The 24,545-nt window shown below is 48.1% G+C and overlaps 3 protein-coding genes across 4 annotated transcripts in view; all 3 read left to right on the top strand.

Moving 5' to 3' along the window:
• The first annotated feature begins 3,788 nt into the window (after positions 1-3,788).
• Positions 3,789-9,587, top strand: LOC132475410 (copper chaperone for superoxide dismutase-like). Its single transcript, XM_060076516.1, has 8 exons — positions 3,789-3,948; positions 4,238-4,310; positions 4,455-4,592; positions 4,781-4,955; positions 5,988-6,048; positions 6,317-6,394; positions 6,916-7,019; positions 8,576-9,587. Exons 1-8 carry the CDS (start codon positions 3,799-3,801, stop codon positions 8,724-8,726), a joined length of 930 nt encoding a protein of 309 aa, XP_059932499.1. The 5' UTR covers positions 3,789-3,798; the 3' UTR covers positions 8,727-9,587.
• A 104-nt stretch (positions 9,588-9,691) lies between these two features.
• rbm14b (RNA binding motif protein 14b) lies at positions 9,692-18,001 on the top strand. Of its 2 annotated transcripts, none has more exons than XM_060076514.1 (4): positions 9,692-9,901; positions 11,751-12,103; positions 12,438-13,488; positions 13,940-18,001. In XM_060076514.1, the coding sequence occupies exons 2-4, from the start codon at positions 11,755-11,757 to the stop codon at positions 14,226-14,228; spliced, it is 1,689 nt and encodes a 562-aa protein (XP_059932497.1). In that variant the 5' UTR covers positions 9,692-9,901; positions 11,751-11,754; the 3' UTR covers positions 14,229-18,001. The 2 variants fall into 2 exon arrangements, with proteins under 2 accessions (XP_059932497.1, XP_059932498.1); XM_060076515.1 differs by having other exon boundaries at positions 12,459-13,488.
• A 3,003-nt stretch (positions 18,002-21,004) lies between these two features.
• Positions 21,005-24,545, top strand: part of actn3b (actinin alpha 3b) — a 30,597-nt gene continuing 27,056 nt past the window's right edge. The window contains exon 1 of the mRNA XM_060076513.1: positions 21,005-21,421. Within this exon, the coding sequence (XP_059932496.1) occupies positions 21,290-21,421 (132 nt within the window). The 5' untranslated portion in view covers positions 21,005-21,289. The remainder of the gene's footprint in view (positions 21,422-24,545) is intronic.

Here is a 24,545-nt window from a genome sequence, read left to right on the forward strand (position 1 = left end):
GGAGCGTATTATGGAGCTTGTTAAACACCATGCCATTATAACTCATTGGGCCCTATTTTAACGGTCTGAAACGCAAGTGGGAAGCGCAAAGCGCAAGTAGCTTTGTGGGCGGTTCTACGGCGCTATCGCTATTTTACAGGCGAATAAATGACACTTGCGTCGCGGCGCAAGTGTCAAAAGGGTTGGTCTGAAGCAGCCTAGTTACCCGTAGGTGTGGTTTGGGCGTAACGTCCAACAAACCAATGAGAGTGCCAGCTCCCATCCCCTTTAAGAGCCATGAGCGCATTTGAATCGGACGAGTTGATATTTTGACAGCGCGTCTGCAGTCTCCGATGAGACAGATGTACATGAATTTCAAACTGCAAATGGCTCAGTTTATTGCCAAATAATATGGCCTAATTCACACATGGAATAAGGGGTTTTCTTCCACAACTTCAGAAATACTGAGCCCTCAAATAAATTTCGGCAAAGAAAACGTATATGATATAACATATGATATGCGGTAACTGTGGTTCTATTTAATGATATACGCAATACATTATAAACATTGTTTCTTATCAGTATTGTATGCTATCCTAATATGCATGTGTCCCCGCGGTAATAGACATTGCCATTGATTGTATTATGCGTTACGTGTTTAGTTTGCGTGTGTTTAAAAAAAGCACACACGCGCGCCCGCATTCATTCATTCTTTTTAACACTCACTGGCGGTAAAACAATGTTTTTCACGATCAAATAGGCCTACTCATCAATCCTAAAAGTTATGGGCATGTAGGCCTACACGATGTCTCTGTCAAGAAAATATGTGTTTGCTGTACGGTGTTTGCAGATGCATTGATTTAAAAGTACAACTTATTACCGCTGCATCAGCTGTTCTTTCCCAAATAATTTCCCAAGAATGTGCGGCTAGGTAGATGGGAGAAGCAAAGTGTATGCGCGAGGTGCACAAGCAATCCGTATGCATCGCATGCGCATGTATGCATGCGCCCTTAAAATAGCATCTGAACAACGCGCCACTGACTTTAAACCAGGTATTTCCTGGTCAGTAACGCAATGGTATTCAGAAACGGCAAAATACCGTTTGCGCCAGAACACGCCTCCTCCTTCCGCCGAACCGCCCCTTGGGGCGCATGATCAATCCCTAATTTACCGGCGAGTGGCGGTGGTGGGAAAAGAACGCTCTGCGCCAGTTGTAAACTAGCAACGACACATGCGCCAGTGACTAACCCTGCGTTCACACCAAAAGATGCATTTGCTGCCCGAACGCGTTGCCGCCGAAGTTTTGCTGCGCCGCAGTTTTGTTGCGCGGCAAGTTTTGCCCGCGGTGCTTCTGAATTCATTCACAACCATGGCCGACATTACGAGCATTGCATGTCTTTACCTGTTGTGGAAGAGGGAGAGACGTTGGAATGCCCGTCGTTTATGGGTTCATGAGACCATTCGGAGCCGTACAGAGCTCGGTGAATTTCACCGTCTTCTGCAGGAGCAGTCGTCTGGATGACGACCGCTTCCAGCGCTATTTGAGGTTGACTCCAGCCCAGTTTGATGACCTGCTAGCTAGGATCGGTGCTAGGATCTCTCGGTTGGACATTTATACTTATATATATGTATTGGACACTTATAACTGGCCACGGTGGTGTTGAAGATCACCGGGTATGCGGAGACTGCAATTATTATCTTCTCCATTTTAGCGCTTTGATCTGGATCAGGTAGTGAACTCAAAGTCACTCTAAGGGAGTAACACTGATTGGCTGTTACGGCATGTCACTCAGTGGCAACGCCTCAGTGGCAACGCTGTTGAACGCTGATTGGCTGTCATCACGCGTTTGCTGCCGAAAAGTTGAAATATTTCAACTCGAGCAGCATTTGACGCGCCGCAAAATACGTGAACGCGCCCGCCGCCCGTGCCCGGCAGCGGGCACGGGCATGCTGCGCTGCAAATCAGATTTTGACGCGCCGCAAATCAAATTTTGCTGCGGCAGCAAAGCAGCAACGCGTCTCTACATTCACTTTGAATGGAATCGTGCCGCGCGTCAACTTTTTGCATCTTTTGGTGTGAACGCAGGGTTAGTCACTTGCGCCAGACGCAAGATAGGGCCCATTGTGTTTCAGGGGTCAGCAATGTTAGGCCCAAATCGGGCCTTCTTGAATAAGAGGTGTACCACCGAATCGATCAGGGCTTACCTTCAGATGATTGCGCGTTTTGTGACATAAGAGGTCTGTCTTTCAATTGTTCTTAACTGTTAATGATGTGGAGCTAGGAGGTTCGCTGCACACAGGTATGCAATCTAGTGTGTGTGTGTTTGTGTATGTGTGTGTGTGTGTGTGTGTGTCTTATTTTTTGGCAGCTTGGGGCATGTCCACAACCGTATTTTCAGTGGGTTAAGGCTGGCTGGGCTCTCCAGCAGAAAATCTAAACAGTTAGCAAAGTTCTGCTCCATATCAGCAGTGATAGGCAGCCTGGCAGTGTGGCAGGAGATGTTTTTTGTACCCTTGAACAAAGACCTATCTTATCTCTGAAATAGTTTAATCCTGTCTCTTGTAATGTGATTGGTGGATTCAAATAAAGAATTAAATGTGTTTGTGTGTGTGTACGTTTGTGTGTGTGTGTTTATGCGTGCATTCGTGTGTGTTTGCGTGTCTGTACGTGTGTGTAGTACTTACCACTTTACCACTTGTCACTTGTTTTACCTGTTTCCATCCTACATCTATCTATCCATCCTTCCATCCGTCCGTCCGTCTATCCGTCTGTCCGTCTGTCCGTCTGTCTGTCTGTCTGTTGGTCAGTTGGTGTTTGTGTTATTTCGTCTTCATCTCTTCAAAGTAAAAGGTGGGCCAGGGTAGCCCCCATCCACCGGTAGATTTATTGAAGCCGGTTCACTGCAGGGAGTGGAGAAATGTTGCAGGCAGAGGAGGCCGGCATGAACCCCAATGGCAGCATGGGATTCCTCGCTGGCATGTCAGAGCTCTCCTTGTGATGGAAGGGTCTGTTGCGGTGACTGGATGAGCCTGGGGGCCCTTATTACTGGAGCACCATAGGTGTGCTGTCTCACAAAGCCCCAGAGTCTTATCGGTCGGACTTCGGCCATGCAGGGGGGAATGATTGAACCAGCCATCAACCACACATATTATTTTACTACACACCAGCCAACATAAAACACAGACACGGGTTTTATCTTTGTTTGTGTGTGCGTGCGTGCGTGCGCGTGTGTGTGTGTGTTTGTGTATCATATAATCAATACATGATTATATATATATATATATATATATTACAATAATATAAAAAACAGGAAATAAAAAACAATAGGGAAATACACGCACGCAAGCACAAGCAGATAGACACTCTGACCTGGAAAATAAATATGATTATTATTAATCAGCTTGTCCAGATTTCCATTATGCATTCAGAGCTGTAATATGCAGGTCATAAGTCTAACAATAATCTATAGAGATAATGAAATGGAAGGAAGGGGTAAGCACATATTTACATTGAGCCAGACACGGAGAGCAATCATTATTAATGGATGCAATCCTCATAGTGGTTTGTTTAGGGCAGGCCATAAGCTTCTAACGGCCCCAATGGCATGCCACTATTCCTTGACACATTCAATCCAATTAGATGTATCTACCCTTCCAACCAGCTGTTCTTCTTCTAAGATAAATGAAAGGATACAGCATGGACAAATAAAATAAATTACGTCCACTCGTTAGTAAGTCACTGGTCCTCTGTCTTTTATTACAGTAAGGACGCGCGTTGCAGTGACAGAAACCCAACACTAGACGTCAGTAACGTCGAATATGAAACTGAATGACCTCACAAACATGGCGTCCCCCATAGTGAAGTTTGTTTCCGTTTCTAGAAAAGTGGGCTGTTATCTATTAAATTCTGTATTCATTGCTCATGCTGTGGCGGATGTCCCCAAAATGGATTCGCTCAGATCAGCAAAGGTAGAAAAGGATCCTTTACGTTTTATAAAACGTCCTTGCACGCTGTGTCGTTACGTACGTTACGGAAATTGTCAAAAAAGTATAGCCAATAGCTATATGCTCATCTTCGCAATACGCACATCTCTAGAACATGTGTTCATATTGAAACCCTTACGCAATACCGTCAGCGATTGCTCCTATGTTGCTCTTCTTTCCCAAAACGTTGATGATAATGTATTGTTGTATCATGCACAGTGCATTATAGGTTTATTCCTCTTCCTCTTGGTGTGTTGTTGTGGTACTTTGACAGCTGGAGTTTGCTGTCCAGATGACATGCGAGAGCTGTGCCAATCAGGTTCGTGACGCACTTGAGGGAAAACCAGGTAAGAACGTTTAGACAGCTACCCCAGTATCGACTATATCAAGCCCCTGTTTCCATACTATACAGCCAGTGGTTATGTCCCCAATAATTGTCGTATCTAATCTACTGTTTTTGTCTGTCTGTCTGTCTGTGCGCGTGCCCGCAGGGGTGCAGTCGGTCAGCATAGACGTAAGGACGGAGCAGGTGCTGGTGGAGTCCACCCTGACCACTGCGGAGGTCCATGCTCTGATCGAGAGCACCGGGCGCCGCGCCGTGCTAAAGGGCATCGGAGGTTCTGAACCAGGTGAGCAACGGTCCCTGTGTGTGTGTGTGTGTGTGTGTGTGTGTGTGTGTGTGTGTGTGTGTGTGTGTGTGTGTGTGTGTGTGTGTGTGTGTGTGTGTGTGAACGTTGGTAAGAGACAGGGTGTGGTTCTGATTCGTTGAGAGCATGTGGATCTTCTCATCTTCTCATCGTCTCTCCCACGCGCCAAGACATGGGGTCGGCTGTGGCCATGCTGTCCGGGGCGGGGTCCGTGCAGGGGGTGGTCCGCTTCCTCCAGCTGTCGGAGGAGCGCTGCCTGATCGACGGGACCCTGGACGGCCTGGCGCCCGGGCCCCACGGCCTGCACGTCCACACGCTGGGGGACCTCACCTCGGACTGCCTCAGGTAGGGTTCAACCTGAAGAAGTGTGCCCTGAATGCATTACATTGACATTCAGGGCATTTAGCAGACCCTTTTCTCCAAAGCGATTTACAATCAGTCAGAAGAAGGTGAAACAATTTATCGCTGTCGGTACAGTAAGGATGTTCATAGAACCAAGTGCCAAGCATTAATAGGATACGTTCACTCTTCTCCTGCCATTTATCTTGTTTCTCACACAATGTGAAACCGTTGATCTTGTTTGACGGCGAGAAAAGCCACGTTGAGAGAACCTTTTCTCTCCGGACGTGCACAAGGTGCGTGTCGGCTGATGGTAGCGCGCACGTGATGAGCGGTCAAGACAAGCCGTCGTCAGCCATTTTGGTTACATCCCATTTTCCTCACGCACACACTTTGTGTGTGTGTGTGTGTGTGTGTGTGTGTGTGTGTGTGAAGGCCAAAATAATTGCTTCCGCATGTTTTGATAGATGGAAAGAAAGCTAATTTGTTGTTATCGTCGTCTCTTCCGGCGATGATGCAGCATTTTAAAAGTTAAACTTTTCACTTTGGCAGAAGGATGAAAACACAGTTGGAGCCAAAGGGGGAGGGGGTGTAGTGTGCAATGTGTGCACACTGAAAAAAAGCACTCTCCCCCATAAACGTATTATACTATATTTTATTTTGGTTTGCTGTGTGTGTAATACCGTGTGAGTGTGAAAAGGGTTTCAACAGTCTGTCATTAACACTGATTGCTGCACTGGTTTAGCGGAATGCTACATAGTATGCAAAGTCCTGAATTTCTCGTTCGGGAGTAAAATATTGTTACCCTAGCCCCTAAACAAATGTAATTTGCACTGGTTATCATTGCTTGGCTAGAAAATATTTTGCTGTAGAGTTTTTCTGCTGTATATCTCCGTCAGAATCTTCTGTTTGACATGAAGGTCAGCTTTAGTTGTCTTTGTTCATCGAATACTTATAGAAATGCAATCCTGTGTAGCTGGTGATTGCTGCCATTGACTATGAACATGGGTTCATCCGGTTGTGTTATTATATTTCCAGCTGTGGAGATCACTATAATCCTTATGGAAAACCCCATGGAGGACCAGAGGACTCGGAAAGGGTAAAACACTGACTCAGAGCAGGTGAAATATGACCTGCACCCAACGTCGGGGGCGGTAATCCTTCCACTTCAGCTGCCTCTTACCTTCTTAAAAAGATTGGACAAAGATAAGTAACAAAAGAATGTCGATGACTCAGTTCAGCTGACCGATTGGGAGTGAATAAGTAAGAGAATAACAGGCGACTGAAGCAGTGACTGGAGAGATGTGAATGTAACTTCATGCTGTACACGTCTGCTTTTTTTAACTCGGTCCCCTTGTATTGTACAGCATGTAGGAGACCTGGGAAACGTGGTCGCCGGGCCCGACGGGAGAGCGTCGTTCAGACTTGACGATCGTCAAATAAAGGTCACACACACCCATGTACTAGTGCACAAACACACACACACACATAAAGGCATCAGACATATATTTGTCAGAGTTATTCTTAAGACTGTCTACCTAGGCTCTTTCTCCTTCAGAAAGATGAAAGCGCCTACCAGAGTGTTTCCAACGGGGGAAATGTATCTATTAGATCAAACATGAAACTATGCCTTTGGGATTTATTTAAACAAACACTCGATTGAAGGGGAATATAAACTATGCATTTTCCATAGTCTAAGGTTTGGACTATGAAAGGGTTTTATGTTCACTCTGCATACGTGGGCTTATTTTCAACCATGTTCTTGTTTTAAAAATATATATATATTTTGAATGTATAATAATCCCATTATTAGCCAGGCGCATATGCCACGTACATGAAACGCATCCATCGCTCAGCCTTCTTGTAACATGTCCGGGGAAGACCCGTTTGCCAGGCCGACCCTGACCTGAACCTGTGTTTGTCGTGTTTCTTTTGAACCTCCGCCTCCATACTCACTTGGCTGCAGGTGTGGGACGTGATTGGTCGATCGTTGGTGGTGGACGCAGGAGAAGACGACCTGGGCTGTGGAGGACACGCCCTTTCCAGAGAAACAGGAAACTCTGGCGAAAGGTAGGGTTTTGGGTGGGGGAGAAGCAGTACACACACACACGCACACAAAGACGCGCACATGCACACCCACGAGGGCTATAGCGATATGCGTATCGAAACCGAAATCGCGATCCTCAAAACCACGAACCTGTCTCGCGGTGTGAGAAGGCAGAAGAGCGAGCGACACGCCCTTTCTAACTCTCATTATACTTCCAGTCAAGGTCCAGCCATGTGATATGAGCTGTTAGTGCCAGGGCTTCCGTTGTCCGGTGATAGAAAAATTCAATGTCAGACAAAATTGTATCTCTCTGGTCAAATTGTCAGATTGAAGTTAGCTAATAATCTGTTTCAATAATAGTCTGCGACGAGATGCCCTCGCTGTGAACGACATTTGTCTAGAGTGGGCCAAGCGCGAAAAAATAGCCTGTGTGATCCCTGTCTCTAGTGTTTTGTGTGCTTGACCGGCAGTTGGTCTGCTTAGAGGTCGGAATGAAGCTGCCACCGATTATTGAAAGGCTGGGAACTTTATTCTTATACACAACAGGACTTGTTAGTTTCTTCACTAGACTGACACGCACACACGCTCGCTCTCCTCGCTCGTCCACTCACTCGCTGACGTCACACACACACACACACTGCCATTCTCGCGCACACACATACGCTACTCGTAACACTATGCCTCATGTTTTCTCCCTTCTATTTGAAAGTTAGGCTATTAAACATGTTGCATTCTATACGGCCTGATTATGTCATTATTTAAGCTACATAGCCTAATAAGAAGCGATAATAGGATATTTGACTGAAAACTAAACCTATGCAGGTCACTTTGTGTGCACTTTAGTGCTACCAAACTATTCAAATAATAATAATAATACATTTAATTTAGAGGCGCCTTTCAAGACACCCAAGGTCACCTAAGACACCCAAGGTCACCTGACTATTATTTATTTGACATTAATATTTTCAAATACGTAAGCCTAAACCACAAACTAGTTGAGGGTTTTTGCCTACCTGCAAGCATCCTCCTACTGCAATCTTTGGTTATTTATTTATTCATTTTGATATAGGCTGACTCTAATAGTAATCTTTCTGTTCAAATCTGTTCAGTCTTCCAAATGATTTGTTATTAAATGTTACATTAATTTTTATATAAGTGTTGTTTAAATAAAATGCTTTTTAAATTAAAGAAAATTTTGGGATGAATCGAATCGTGCGTTAAAATTTGTGATACAAACCGAATCGTGAGTTGGTGTATCGTTACAGCCCTAACACACACACACACACACACACACACACACACACACACACACACACACACACACACACACACACACACACACACACACACACACACACACACACACACACACACACACACACACACACACACACCAGTACAACTTTGTGACGCAAACCAGCGTAGCTTGGTTGGCCGTGTGGTGTAATTGGGAGGGGCGGTAGTCAGGTTCTTGTAAAACAAAGACACACACACACACACACGTACAGACACACACACGTACGCGTGCGTGTGTATGTTCCATCCTCTAAACTTCTCGCTAACGTTATTCTGATCTCAGGCTGGCGTGTGGGATCATCGCTCGCTCTGCGGGACTTTTCCAGAATGCCAAGCAGATCTGTGCATGTGACGGCGTGACGCTATGGGAGGAGCGGGACCGCCCCATCGCCGGGAAGGGGCGCCGCATGGAGACCCCCCCCGCCCACCTCTGAGACACTCATGCATCAGCACGCACTCATGGTTTAGTGTGTGTTGGTTGTTTGTTTTTCGAGGCTTGTTTATGACTTGAGTAACTCAATCGACAATCGTTTCAATGATGATTTGAGAAAAATAAAAATGTAATGTAAAGCATCGATTGAGAACTCAGGTGGCACAGACCCTGACACTTACGGAAAAGCCAAAGATATGTGGCCTTATTTTTCTCTGGCTTTTTATTTTTATTTATTCCTTCGCTCTTATAATTTGACTCCCTTTTTGATTCCATGTTTATGACACATTTGGACCATGGTGTGGGATCAGTGAAGATGGAAGTGAATTTGTGTTCACATGTTTACACTAGCCTAACCAATAAGGCGCTTGATAAAGTTGAATATATAAGTTTGTTCATCTCCATTATGCTACTGAATATCGGGCATTTACTTCTAGCTTAAGATAGGTTTGATAATTATATTATTTACAATTAGAAATAACCTTTCCAATGTTTATAATATGAATACATGTGATGGCGCATTTTGTTTTTTTGTATGCCACAAAATAGTTTCTTCCATTGCTTTTTATCATGCACTCTGTCCTTAGCAGACATATATTGGGCTGTATTAGGTGTTATACAAGTATTATTATGTAATTATTTAAATGTCTGTATGCCCCATTAGTCAAACTGCTGATATATTGTGGAATGCGCATTACACTATTCGGTAAAAATGAAAATCTGGATTTATTTCGAAAAATGTTGCCCTCTAATCAATCACCTAATGTAGAAAATGTTGTCAATCTTTGTTGTGCAAAGACCACGTAGTTGGTTAGTGATTTGACATTAAATCGTTCTATTTGAAATAAAAGTGGACTCTGTGTGACATGATCGCGTTACTATAATAAAACCCATCATATTGAATTCACTACAATAAAAACATCCAGCCCTGCCGCTCTAAAAATCCGCTCGGTGCTTCCAATCTTGGAAAAATCCAATCTGGAGAAATATGAATAGGTCTAGTTTCGAGCTATGCTGTTCTTATCACGATTTGCGATAAGACGTGAGGGGAGGAATGGAGTGGAAGAATGGGCATCCAGTGAAATGTCGCAGCCCTCCCTCTTTTCCCCTACAGCGCGGCGGACGACCGCCTCACTAGCGGAAGCAGGCGCTACCATTTTGTAACACAGCACCGCTTAGGTAAGATGGTAGCATTTCTTTGGTCCCTTTCATTCTTCTCCAAAGCATTCTTAACCCATTTCATTGATATTTCAAGTTTACAATCAAATGTATTTGGTGTGTTATTTTAAGGTTACGATACAAGGGTGTTATATCTTGGTTTGAATCCCTCGGTTGTTGGCAGTCGGTGGATTCTTTCCGGTGGGGGAAATGTGATTGTCCGTCGTTACATTGTATTTGTTCCAGTCTTTGTGTAACCCGCATTGTAAAATGTTATCACTGTTTTGGTTTTTAAAATGGCGTTTTGTAGCTCGTTGTGATCGTTATCTTGGTTTATATGTTTGATAAACTTCAGATGTTCTCGTCGTTGGATTAACAAGCGAACCCATGCAGCACGTTTTGGCCATCATCATCAGGGGAAACGTGTAAAAAAAAAACTGCGCTTCGTTCAGAAAAACAGCGAGGCCTAGCTCTGCATACACCTCCGTTATTTGAACACATTTCGTGTAATTTTGACCGTGCGTTTACAACGGTTTGGTGCTGCGTCATCAGGGCTTCGTCGCCCCCCGGGGATGCTTCAGACAGACCCCGTTTCTCTGCATCAGCCATTTGTAAAAGCGACATGCTCCACCAAGTCACTAGCTGCTGGTTTTTAGCCAGTTCCCCTTTCCCCCATTCTAAACCAATCCCTTGGATTGCTGAAACATTCACATTTTTTCACTAACGGTAACCAGTCTCCATGATGAAAAAGACCAACTGTGGTTTTTTTAAACGGTTATCTGGTTTATAGCCCCAGCTATTCGCTTTAATACATTATGTTGACTAATGGAGGAAAATCCAGTGATTAGGAATTTGGGTTTGGGGAACCATAATACGGGGCCCTTGGCCTGATCATATTTCACTTACACATAAGTGCATGACTCAATACCAACTGACATTTTGATACAAGAGTTTCCTAATAGGCCTAATACATGATTGCATATTTCAGCTTTTCGCTTTGTTTGTATACCCAGATATTAGTTCTGAACATGTTTCCATTTCACTTTTCCCATTCAACTTGTCTTTTATATAATGATTGTTTTGGAGTTGAGACATTAATACTCACGTAGCTCAAACCCCTGCTTGCTATAACACTTGGACGTAATCTATATTCTAATAACTAAGCAAGAGAGCAGCATTTGAATATGCCATTTAAGGCTGGTTGGTGGCTTCAGCATTTTTTCGTGCAGAGGTCGAAGATTTATAGCTTTGTGAAGTTATGTTTAGCACCAGCTGACAGCCAATGGAAGAAATCAAGTAACACGTTGGACATCAGATGAGACGGGATGCTTGCCATGGCATAAATTAACTGGGTTGAGACACTCACTACACAATTGGAGCAAATCATGAGGTTTAAAGGAATAGTGTTGTTCTGGGGGTATAACATAAATGCCTGCAAAAACCAGTAGGAAACACGCACAGCATTTACATCTGCTTCTCACTTCTACTTGCTGCAGAGTTTTACTCTCAAAAACTCTTCACTGATCCCAACACATAGACGTCTTTCTGTAATCCGTCAGATTAGCTGATTACTGTCACTCTCTATCTCAGTAGGAGATATAGGTAGACTTCAGGTCTTAAGCCAAACAGCCACTAATGGGTTTCCCTTAAAAGGGAACCCTGCTATTTTGTAATAAGACAGGACAGAGTGTTGTGAAAATACACTTCATTAATCAGAAAGTATCTCACTGCACCATTTTCGAACAAGCTGCCCTGTAATTACGTTATAAATTATTATTATGTATCCTTATTATTAAATGTGAACAATTCCTCAAATCTGCCTTTGCGTCTGGCCTCGCTCACCGCCTCCTTTCCTCTCCCCCCTCCCCAGAGCCATGGACAAGAGCAACACGGTGAAGCTCTTCGTGGGGAACCTAGCATTGGACACCACCCAGGAGGAGCTGTCGGCCATTTTCGAGTCCTACGGCCAGGTGGTGAGCTGCAGCGTACTGCGGCAGTTCGCCTTCGTGCACCTGCACGGCGATGGCTCGGCGGAGCGCGCCATCCGCGAGCTCAACGGCCGCGAGTTCCGCGGCCGCAACCTGGTGGTGGAGGAATCCCGCGGGCGACCCCTCCACTCCACCAAGGTGTTTGTGGGCAACCTGAGCGGCATGTGCACCACGGAGGACCTCCAGGAGCTCTTCCAGACCTTCGGCAAGGTGCTGGAGTGCGACAAGGTCAAAGGTGAGCCTCAAACATCTGGGCAAAGGACGGGGGGCATCTCCACATATATGTTTTACCTTTTAATGGCCATAGTGAAGTAGTGAAATCGTGTTTTTGTTGCAATGGGTAAAAATGTGATTCATTCATTCATCGGTTAAATACAAGTTGAAAAGCTAAGAAGCCCGGACATGACGTGTTTGAGGAATTGATGGTGGCTGGTCAACCCCGGTGGCACATTAGGACCGGCCACTGCGAGTGATCGCCCTACCATTGTGTAGGCGAACGTAGAGTCTATAAGTGTGTGCCCGTGGCATGCCGCTGTTGTCCTAACTGTTGTCCCTGCGCTCAATGACAGCCAGGCATTCCTCTTCCGCAGGCTACGCCTTTGTCCACATGGAGAACAAGGAGGACGCGCTGCAGGCCATCGAGGCCCTCCACGGCACCTCCTTCAAGGGCCGCCCGCTCTCCGTGGAGCTGTCCAAGGTGCAGCCCAGCAAGCAGACGCCCACCGGCAAGATCCCCTGCGTGAGCTGCGGCAAGCAGGGCCACTACGCCGGCGAGTGCCCCGCGGGCAAGTCCTCCCTGGAGCAGTACCAAAGCCAGGCTGCCGTGCTGGCGGCGGCGGCGGCGGCGGCGGCGGGGCTCCCGCTGCAGGTGCAGCAGAGCGTGCACAACTCGGTGTACAACACGTCCACCTTCGACCCCACCTACGCCGCGCTCACGGGCCTCACCACGGGCGCGCGCAGCGACGGCAACCCGGTGAACCAGGCGGTGTACGGCGCGCTCGCCAGCCAGGTGTACGGCGCCAACGTGGCCAACCAGCTCTACGGCACGGTGGCGGCCAACCAGGCGGCGCTGTCGTCGGGCGCCACCCAGATGTACAGCCAGATGGGCCACAACCTCTACGGCCAGGTGGCCAACCAGGCGGCGGCGCACGCCCACGCCTACAGCACGCCGGTCTACGCCCAGGCCATGGGCAACCACCCCGTGTACCTGACGGCCGGCCCCGGCCTGGAGATGCAGGCGGCCGTCAACCCGGCGTACACGGTCGCCCCGGCCATGTACGGCGGCGGCGGGCCGGCCTACGCCCACATCAGCGCCATGGGCGGGATGGGCGGCGGCGACCCCACCCAGGCCATCCTGGAGGCGGCCCGCCAGGCGCACTACTTCGCCCAGGGCCAGCACGTCCTGCATGACCACCAGGTGGCGGTGGCGGCGGCAGCTGCCGCCGCCAAGTCAGGCGAGCGGGACCGGAGCCCCCTGCGGCGCTCCATGCCTCTGCTGCCCGACCCGGTGATGAAGCCCTTCATGTACCAGAGGGCCAAGCCCCGGCGCCCGCTGCTGCCCACGCCGGCCGGCCGCGCCGCCGAGGAGGCTGCGGAGGCCGCCGAGGACCCCATGGCCAGGTAGGAAGCCCCCCCCCCCCTCTCCTCCCACCCCGGGGTCGATCGGACCTAGCCGCCACTTCTAAACCCGTCTGCAGCCCTGCACCCTTTCGTCTCCTTTCCCCCACTGCTGGGGGGCCCTTGCCCTCCCGGCTCCCTCTAAAGCCCCCTGTGCCTCCTAGCCGCTGCCTCTGTGCGCCCCCCTCGCTGGTACCCTCCTCCGTCTCGTCCGTTCTCTTGAGAGCCGCAAAGGTTCTCTACTTTGTTTAAACTTCGTCATCATTATCATCAGCGTTGTCGGCTTCCTTTCCTTCTCTGTCCAGGCACACATCCCCCCCCCCCCGGCGCGACACACCAAACACCATGACCGCCATGCAGCCCTTACCTTACCTAAACCAGCCTCTCTCCTCTCTCCCCAACCCCTCACCCCCCCCTCCCTTCTCCTCCAACCTAACACCCCCCCCCCCCCCAGGTACTATGCAGAGTACTACCAGCAGCTGCAGCAGTACCCACAGTTCCAGTACGCCTACCCGCCGCCCACGGGCGCCATGCAGGCGATGCCGGTGGGCGCCATGCCCCCGCAGCCCGTGGCCACGCTGGAAGCCCTCCGGCCCTCGGTGGTGCCCGTGGCCGGCATGGCCGCCGGGCCCAGGGTGTATGAGCCGCCGTTGCCGCCGCCGCCCCCCTCCGCCCCGCGCAAGGAGGCCGCCCTCCGTCGCCCCGAACTCTCCCTCCACGCCCCCGAGCCCCCCTACCGATAGTCCTTGTTTTTGGTTGTTGTTGATTTGGTTTTTTGTTTTTTTTGTTTTTTTTTTATTACGACGCACGTGCGCACGGACACACGCACACAAAAACCTACGCACACCTACAAGCACAGCTCCCTGTGGGGGGTGCCCCCCCCCCCCCCTGCCCGTCCTTCTACTGCTTCCCCTCCCAACCCCCACCACCGCTCAACTGTACCACACACACACACACGCACACACACACACACGCACCTGTACACTTGCATTACACAACTCCCCGAAAACCTTTATCTGTTATTTCCTCCCTGAGCTTAAGCACCTCGTTATAGCTGTGTGTGTGTATGTGTGCACATCTGTTTGCGTGTGTGTGTGTGTGTGTGTGTGTGTGTGTGTGTCTGAAATAAGGGGTTGGGTTGTGAGCCGCCGTGGTACTGACCGCTAGGGTGCTGTGCAGAAGGGGACACGCACCCCGCCTTCCCCTGGCCTGCTCTGAGGGCATTCGTTATGTTTCACACTTCAACACTAAGTTGTGCCACTAACCTCACACACATGTGCCAGTATAGCAGCCAGCATAGCAGTCGTATCCTATCACATATGCCTTTTTATACACATGTGTATACATCTATATAGATTTATAGATATACATCACACACTGTACATTGATCCTTTTTTAAAAGCCAAACCCTTTTTTTATGGATGCACCGAATTTTCGGCCGAAATACTTATATCTTGTCTTGTGTGTTCCAATGCTTTATTAGGTAGCCTATCTATTAGGTTTGTATATATATATTTTTATATATATACAAAATAACTCGGTGTTGGCCTTAATACCGTATACCGCGGCAACCCTAAATGGTACATTGGCATAATTTATTTCGGTGTTTCGGATTTCGGCCTTGGTTTCCTCACTTTTGGTTTTCGGTTTCGGCCAAGAGTTTTCATTTCGGTGCATCCCTACCCTTTTTAGTTGTTTATCAATCAATCCACCGCCTCTCCTTTGCAAATGCACCAGGGCAGCTCATACTGCTATTAATGAAAGAACAGCGACCCTGTCTGCCTTCTGTTAGGTTTCTCATCAGTTCACCACCCAGACCAGGGGCCGGGCTGTGGGGGGGCTGAGGAGCACACCACTGTCTAGCGGGCGGGACCACGCTAGTAGTATTTGGCTTGAATAAATGCCGGGTTTCTGGTTCCCCCCGGGAGGCGAGTGAGTGAGTGAGTGACAGCGAGAGATTGTCGTGTTGCACATGTTCAGAAGCTGTGATGATGATGACCCCGATCCACCCCCCACCCCCCCCTCTCCCTCCCCCTTGCAGCGCACAAAACTCTCACACACAAACCGCCTGGGAGACGAAGAACACAAAAACAAAGCACAGCTGACGTGTACTGTAATGTCTGTTGGATCTTTCCTCCTCAGCCTCCCCCCCTGCCTCCCCCTCCCACACACTCGCTGTAACTAGGGCTCCCAAAAGACACTGGCTCCTCTCTCTCGCTCTCTCTCTATCCTTATCTCTTTCTCTACCTCTGACCATGACATTTTCAGCGGAGACAATAGCATTTTTTCCTTATCAATCTGGATGTTGATTCCTGGTTGTTACCAGTTAACATACCAGCTTTTAGCTCCTCAAAAGGTTTGCTGACAGTGCAGTGTAGTTGTCAAGACACACACCTGTGTGCTTGTGTATATAGTCTTTCAGTGTTTCATACAGAGGCCTTTTTTTTTACCAATGTGTTTTTACCGTTCATATTGTTTACTGTTTATTTTTGTTTCCTCTTTTGCTTTGCTAGCATGTAATCCAAGTCAGCGTTTTTAACTAACAGCATGAACGGAGAATGAGTGGTTTACTAATAATCCCTTCATCTTCTTCTTCGCCGCCTGACTTCGTAACCCTAGCGACGAGGTTAACCATGTGCCTAACAGCTTTCTGATTTAAGTGCATTTAGTGGGGTTATTTCCCATAGTTTTTTAAGTGCTTTCAATATATTCCTTTTTAAATCGTGCATGGGTCCGAGGGGCCAAGTGTTAAAAGAACATTCATTAAAGAAGAAAATAATGGACAGAGTGCCACTTTGAAGCATAGCAGACACCAGAGGCTATGAGTAAAGCACAGAATGGAGCAGCCTGTAAAGGGTTTTTGTCGTGGCATTGTTTTTATATTTTTATCATACAAAACTGGGCCTCCTGCCTACTTTCTTTCTGTCGTCTTTTTAAAGAACATTGAAGGTGATGAGGCCTGTGGCATTAGTACCAATGAACAGAGAGAGAGATCGACCAGTGTCTTCTAGCAAGCCTAATTGTTACCCCCTTTTCCTATAGAGCAGGCCTTGAACAGAACAAATGGCATTTGTTAAGAAAATGGGTACCGTTTCTAAGGAAACAAATCAATCACAGAAAGAAGGTGCTGAGGGATCCTTTGCAAATGCCATTTGGCCCCTGGTCTGATTAACACAATGCCCCCCCCCCCCCCCCCTTCCCCCCCGGGTCGCAGTTCTACCCCCAACCTCCTGTGGTTCGTAGTGGACTATTGCATCTCACAATGTAATCTCTCTGTTGTATTGTATGTATAGGTTTATATATACATATAAACATATATACACAAACGAACATACTAATTACATAATTCGTATAAATATATGGTTGCGAAATGTGTTGTTTGCCATGTCTTAGACCGTATTTCTTTTTTAGAGATTTTAATTTAGCCTTTTTTTTAAGAAAAGTTTAAGAAGTAAAGAACTGGCATGCTTTTTATTGGACATATGTATGCTGTACTTGCCATTATAATAAAGAAGGTTTCGCTCACAACTGTGGTTAAAACAAAACAAAAAGGAAACGCAAAGCAGTACAAGGGTTTGGACGTTTCCCCATTCTTCCTGTTTACGTTTTTTCTTTCTTTACTTCCTGTTGCCCTTGTGGAAAGCGACCCCCAGACCCACTTGACACAGTGGCAAGCCCCAGGGGGAGACAGGTGTAGACGCTGGCCCAGCTAAGGTCTCTATGGTCAGGGTAAGTCTGGGTTGGTGCTCCTTCCTCTCTCCAGCTTCTCTCCCGACTGTGTGCACGCCTCCTCCTCTGTCGCTGGACACCAGCCGTAGAACGCTTTTAGAAACCTCTCTTGTTCGACCAATTGACCAGAACAACAACTACCACAACTGTTGTCCATTTTAATGTGGTTGCAGAGGTTTGGGGGGGCCTGGGTTATACGTGTACACACACGCACACACGAATGCGCGTGGTGAAACGCTGGGGAGAGGCACACAGATAGAATGGCGTGGGGCGCATTTTGATCTGTGGGGCAGCACCCGTGTCTGTTTTGCGGGGGGGGGGGGGGGGGGTGGTATGTTGGGGTTCCAAGGGCTGTGCGTCTGGTCGGGTCTCCTCCTTGCTTCACCAAAACCCTCTCCCCACCTTCCCCCTCCCTCTCACCGTGTCGTCTATGTCCACGCAACTGTAGAAGCCTGCATGTTTGATAACTGCTCTATTCTATATGTCGTTTCCCCCCCCCCCCCACTCCAAAGAAAAACTTGCCCACTGACGGCAACGACTCTTGACTAACTAGTCTCTCAACACAACCAGGTCAACCCACCCAACCCAACCAACCAACCCCCCCCCCCCCCCCCCCCCCCCCCTTCTCACCCACAACCACCAGCGCCATCTCTTTCTCTCCCTCTGTCTCTGCCCATGTGGACCTGGCGCTCGGGAGCGTCCGGGGGGCGTGGAAGCCTTTTTTTGTGCGAGACACCGTCTCGCCATCGCCAAGGTAAACCACCGCAACGACATCCCGCCCTGCCCCGCCCCACAAAAAAAGATGATGCCACTACCCGCCCTTTACCTGCTGCTCCTCCCCCCCCCCGACCCCACCCTCTTGGTTGTGCCTTGACCTGTCACGCCCTCCGCGTACCTGCCGTCCTCTTAAGCCCCGCCCTCTTGCGCCGCCACTTCCTGAGCAGGTGTCCGCCTGCAAACCAAAGGGGGCTTTGGTTTGCATCTTCCTGTAAGGCAAGTAGTGGCCTGCCTCCCCCCTGGTGTGTGTGTGTGTGTGTGTGTGTGTGTGTGTGTGTGTGTGTGTGTGTGTGTGTGTGTGTGTGTGTGTGTGTGTGTGTGTGTGTGTGTGTGTGTGTGTGTGTGTGTGTGTGTGTGTGTGTGTGTGTGTCGGAGAATGTAGTGTGTGTCGGAGAATGTAGTGTGTGTCGGAGAATGTAGTGTGTGTCGGAGAATGTAGTGTGTGTCGGAGAATGTAGTGTCTTTTGGAAAGCCGTGTCTGTGATCATGGCTCATGAGGACGTCCCGTTACGATCTCCTTGTTCCCTGGCCACTAGTGAGCCCCCTCTGCGCCGTATTCGCCGACCCCCCCCCCCCTCCCAGCCACTGCTGCCCACTTCCCTCTTCGATCCCCACCTCCCCTCAAAGCGCCCCAACCCCTGCTCCTTCCGCCGCCAGCAACGACGTGTCCACCGCCGCCACCGCCGTTAAACATGTTGGATCTGGGTTTACCCCCCCCCCACACGCACACACCACTCCCCCTCAGAAACAATCACTGTGTGTGGTGTATGTGTAGTTTGGCACCCCTCCTTGCCCGTGCCGAACGCGCTAACCGTCCAGGCGGAGACTCTGGTGACGGATGGGTCGACTAGCTTCAAGCTAACGCTCGCTGAGCAATGTGCCGTTGCGCGGCTGTGGATGGAAAGGACCCGTGACCTTGCTCGCTCTCTCTCTCTCTGTGTTGTCGCTCGCATTTTCCCCTTTCGACACAAGCTGAATCCTCCTGTGTGTGTGTGTGTGTTTTTAGTTTTCTTTCCAAAGGAATCATCTGTTTTTACCTGCGGGACCTTCCCTGCTTGGGTCCTTAGCAGACATGTGCTTGTAAGAAGACATTGGTTCTAACACATACTACTGCTACTAGTAGTAGTAGTAGTAGTAGTAGTATGTGGACGAAAATGTATGCACACCCACCCGCAGATCCAAAACGTCAGTGCGGTCAACTCAGTTGTCTGACCTTTTTGCTCTGACAGCTGCAGGGCTGGGGGGGGGGGGGGGGGGAGGGGGGGGAGGGGAGGGTGAGGGGGGCTGGAGACAACTGAACACGGAGGGGACAACGGAGGAGCCTGGAGAAGGGAGAGGAGGAACCCAGTGGTTGTGAGGTGAGTTGTTGTGTAGCGCTATCGAGGACCCCCAGCCCCTCCCACTATCCCCCCCCTCCCACCACTTCCCTGTCACCCGCCCTCCCGAGCTCAATCTTGGAGGAATGATGTCATCGCCCGAGTTTGCAAATGCCGATTGGGTTGAAAATGAGGCATAGAAATGATGCGGAAAATATCTAGCCGCGTTATTCCTTACGTGACAGATATATTTCGTCCCATTTCCATTCCCCATTTTTGATGGTTTAACGATGGTCCGTCTCCATATCGGACTGTCGAGTTCGGTGAAATAATCAAAAGGGGGAAATGAGGGAAGATGTCATTGAATGCAATGACACCCTATTATCAAATGTCCACCCAACTGAATCAATTCTGATCAACAACCCAGCCTTAATGGTGTCCTCCACGATCTACCAACGCCACCGCCACCACCGCGATTCTAACCCTCCATCACTCCCACCAGCACCCCACACTTGCTCAGGCTTCCTGTGTACGTTTGGTCTTTGTGTTTGAGCCGATTTGCAACCTTGCATTCACAAGCCCCAAATTAATTCACAGACGCCAAACCGCAAGCAAAATGTTAGCTGTGTCAGAATTTGTTCGCAAATCATATTCAGAACGCATGCTCACCTGTACGTGCTGCTAACAACTCAACAGCTAAAGTGGTGTTTCATTCTGTCCGCTTGTGACAACACTTGTGATGACGGCCACATGTGGAACACACTCTAAACATATTCACACCCAATGAATGCCCCATTTTGCACAATTGAGACTGGGAACCATCAATGGCTTTAATCAGGAGTACGGCTTAGATTTAGGATCATCATACAATTTTGGTGGATTTTAATAATATATAAACAACCCTTAAACCAACCCCCCCCTTGCATGTGATAAACTGCCGTACACCGTTATCTTTTTTCTGTGCGCTTCCCATAATGAACGTAAACCAATGGCTAAATACAGATAGCTGTACGCACGTAAACGGCATTGTATTAAATAAACCATTTTTGCTGTTTGCTTTATAGAGCACTGAATATAATTAGGATACCTTTAAGGAATGGGAAGGTCCACGATACGCTACTTTATTACACACAGGATAAGGTGATCGGGCAATGTATTATGCATGGCTTGATTGATAAACTCAATCCCAATTTCTTGTGGGACGTTTTTTCTTTCCTGTTTGCAAATAAATTATTTTTTCTACTCTAAAACTTGTCTGTTTCATTTTATCTATAATTTACTCTTTTTTTTTTTTTTTTTAATTTACTTACTTGTTTTCATTCTCTATACAATTTACTTTTCTTTATTGTAGCAGAATCCACCTTAAACTAGCACACAAATTGGTGATTTCATAAACCATAAACTTCTCCAAACCAATGGAAAAGGCATGATAATGCTTGTTTCGAGTGGACGATATATCTAAGGACTTTTCAGATAACAAACACCGGAGGCCTGCAGTTGCCATTGAGTGACACTAACAGCAACAGGTGCATCGCAGAGGCTATAAAAACCCGCAGCCAAGAGAGGGGCGTGATGGAAGTACCCTCTGGCCAATGAGAAGCTTGTCTGCCCTGGCCATGAGAAATAGCCCCGCCCCGGTGCACCTTTTTGGGGTCAGAATCCGACACCCCGAGAGCGAGTTCCCATAAGTATTGGGGTGCGGTCACGTGTGCTACTTTTGACCAGGAAAGGAATACCGGCCAGCGTAGTTTTCTGGTAGTGGGAGCACCACCTCCGCACAGGCACCTCGCACCAGTGGAGACTGGTCTCAGCAGCACCTCACTCTCTCTCGCTCTCTCTCCCTCTCTCACTTGTAGTGTAGCGAGACCTCTCGTCCCAAGGAGGTAGTAACGGCCCACAGACAACCGCGCCGTTGTTTGTATTTGAAGACTTGTTTCACTATAAGCTAAGGGGGACGAACAAGTCCTAACAGAGGCGGCAAGATGACGGCTGTCGAAACCACAATGACTTACAACAGCTACGTGATTCACCAGGAAGAGGCCTACATGACCCAGGAGGAAGGCTGGGACAGAGACCTACTGCTGGACCCGGCCTGGGAGAAGCAGCAGAGGAAGGTAGGTTCGGTTTGGGAACGGCAGCTAGTGGCAAAGTTTACTTTTTACGCACGTCAACACAGGGTTTTCCCCGGCCCCAACACATGTGACAACCTTTCAAATATTAATTTGGCTATGTTGAGTCGGGCCAAATTTAGTAGCGACTCAATCAGTAGTGAATATTATATTTTGAGTCGTACATTGAAAGAAAATTGGGCTGAAACGAATGAGGCAATCGCCACTTTGTTTTGTCTGTTACCGGGCCAAAAGTGGTCTTAGCACCTGGCCCCTCCAGTCGTCCTGCTTGTAGCTGTGTGAGCAGATATTTTAGGTCGTGCAACTTTCTCAGTGTTGTCTTTCAGTTACCCCCAACTGCCTCGCGAAGGCTGTCTAAATATACCCCCTGGTCTTCGCCGCGGGAAACATCTGAATTTAAATACGCGCGCTCCTCAGTGCGCACGAGCCTCACCAAAGCGCGCCGCCAATAACGGCTGTATAGCCGCACAAAAGAGGTCCGCCGACACACAGGGAAATTCCGCTTTTTTATGTTGTAAAATTAGGTGTGTTGAGAAAGAGAAGATCCGATTCAAGAGATGTTGGTCCCAACCCGTTGTACTAGCAGTTAGCTGGCTTTCCCTGCGAAGATTTTAGAAACAGGTGCGTTTAATGAGCCGTCCCAGCAATGAGGTATTAGAGCATGAGGTGACGTCTTCGCCACATAAACCTGAACACACACACACACACACACACACACACACACACACACACACACACACACACACACACACACACACACACACACACACACACACAGTTAATATTGTTCCACCATTTAAGGTTTACTTGATAGACCCCCAAACGTACTTAATGTCATGTGACTTTTCAATAAGCAGAAATAGTTGCCAACAATATCCACCATTAAATTATGACAGAATATATAAAGGCATTTAATATGTCTATTTATTAAATCCATTAATGTGTTAGATTGAAAGTTTTTTTTTTTTTATCATTATCACAACCCCCCCCCCCCCCCCCCCCAAACACACACACTGACACAGGCACACCTATAGCGCTTAAGTCCTTTAGTTTGGTTTAAGACTGACAAGTCTGAGGAACACTAACAGATGGCGAGAGAGAGAGAGAGAGCTGGCAAGATATATAGCCTGGGTTGGTTTCACAGGCCCACAAATAAACGCCTTCCTATAAATACTTCTCAACCTGCCTCACTCCTCCCCGTCTTCCATAGTGTCTCTCTCTCTCTCTCTCTCTCTCTCTCTCTCTCTCTCTCTCTCTGTCTGTCTCTCCCTGTTGTTAATCCATAATTTCCCTTAACCATTCTTCCCTTTGGATTGTTTTTTGTGCACAATAATCAACTTAATGAAGCCTCACTCTTATCTTTTTTTGAGTTCATGTGTCAAGACAAGTATTAAGTAGGATTATATGAAGTATATTGAAATATACACACTCTACCCTTCCGCCTCTCTGGGGACCGGGTCACTGTACTCCCTTGCACTTCCTGGCACGTTAAACTCAGCTTAAGGAGGTGATATCAGCCCATAAGTATAGCTAGGACCTCATATTGTGGTGTAATGGATCTGGGAGCCACCCCAGCTGTTCCCTCACAGCACATCCCAGAGATTGCACCGGAATAAAATATACCCTCCTCATCAAACCCTTAAGGCGGTATTAGGCTAGTGTTTGTCAACGCACAACCATGTAGAATCTGATACGTCGAAGACATCAGAAATTGTGTGTGTGTGTGTGTGTGTGTGTGTGTGTGTGTGTGTGTGTGTGTGTGTGTGTGTGTGTGTGTGTGTGTGTGTGTCCGCACATGCAGACCTGTCCTGCAATTAGGCTAGCTGTTGACATCCATCACATGTTCATATCATCATATCATCATCGTATCAATATCGTATCAAAAGGAAGAACACCCTGACAAGAGTTTTCTTGAAGGTTGACTTGATTTTTTAAATGTTCTTCTTGAGGAAAACCAGAAGTTCATTTGTATCAGTTACATTACAAGTACATTTGGCAGCAAAGGAGGCGGCTCCGCATTCAAACCCACCTGGGATGCGGTGACCACGGCGATAAGAGGCGTGGTCACCAAGGGCTCCATCAAAAGAGCTCTGGTTATTCACATCACTAGGCAACATAAAACACATGAGGTATAAAAAGTCTTGTGTGTGTGTCTTTGGTCTTTGTGTGTGTGTTTGTGTGTGTGTAGGGGCAGGGGGTCAAATTGTTATTATTTTTACACTAAGTGCTGAAGCTTAGCATGAGCTCTTCCTCCGCCTGGGAGCGGCCAGCCCACACAGATCACCCTCCCGCTCACTTTGGTGAATCCACACAGCGAGAAGCCCTAGCCTTCAACGTTGGCTGGATCGATAGTTCGCTCCCGTGGTATCCCAGGGAGACCCGCCATGAAGGGGATGAGTGGGAGCGGGAGCAGGCCCCTGTGTGGGGCTGTGTTTTTCTACACAACACCTTTCCAGTCACTGATCAGGCCGCCGTCGACTGTAAATAGTTATTCTCAGTGTTCGCCCCCTCGCGTCCTTTGTCTTCATTTGAAGACATTGCAAAAAGTTTTTCTTTTTAAAGGTGTGCGGGGGGGGGGGGGGGGGGGGCATTGAAGTCTTGACACTTTAACTGTGCATAGTCTGAGTGTTCAGCTGCTCCCTGGAAACCTGAATGACTGGCCTGGCTGGCTGGTGAAGCTTATGCTAGCGTTAGCCTATAAATACCCATTACACAGGGCTATCAACCGCCACCATGGTTCAATGGCTGGTGCTGTTTAACCACACAGGGGATGGGGGTGGGGGGGTGGGGGGTGAGGTCCGAGGGTCAACAGCGATGAAGCAAAGGCCGAGCCCCCCCCCCCGCTTCATCGAATTAAGCTGACGCTTCTTGTGGCCCAAGAAGTGTGAAATCGCTGTACCCGTGTGTCATACGCTCAAAGACCCTGTGGACGATCTGGTGAGATGCGTTAGGGTTTGTGTCGTCAAGCATAACGACCCCTGAAATAGGGAAGGCACAATAGATATTGTATATCGGTGTAAATACCCATATTCAAAAGCATTACATCACCTGTCACTGCATAGGCCTACACGCATTTTAAGGACTAACGTCCTCAGAATGGCTAATTTTA

Source organism: Gadus macrocephalus, chromosome 17 (assembly GCF_031168955.1).
Source record: "Gadus macrocephalus chromosome 17, ASM3116895v1".
NCBI lineage: Eukaryota > Metazoa > Chordata > Actinopteri > Gadiformes > Gadidae > Gadus > Gadus macrocephalus.

Coding starts and splice junctions, on each gene's coding strand:
- LOC132475410 (XM_060076516.1), top strand. CDS start 3,799: ATGAAACTGAATGACCTCACAAACATGGCGTCCCCCATAGTGAAGTTT. Junction 4,311..4,454: donor CGCACTTGAGGGAAAACCAG/GTAAGAACGTTT, acceptor GCGTGCCCGCAG/GGGTGCAGTCGGTCAGCATA. Junction 7,020..8,575: donor ACAGGAAACTCTGGCGAAAG/GTAGGGTTTTGG, acceptor TTCTGATCTCAG/GCTGGCGTGTGGGATCATCG.
- rbm14b (XM_060076514.1), top strand. CDS start 11,755: ATGGACAAGAGCAACACGGTGAAGCTCTTCGTGGGGAACCTAGCATTG. Junction 12,104..12,437: donor GGAGTGCGACAAGGTCAAAG/GTGAGCCTCAAA, acceptor GCTCAATGACAG/CCAGGCATTCCTCTTCCGCA. Junction 13,489..13,939: donor GCCGAGGACCCCATGGCCAG/GTAGGAAGCCCC, acceptor CCCCCCCCCCAG/GTACTATGCAGAGTACTACC.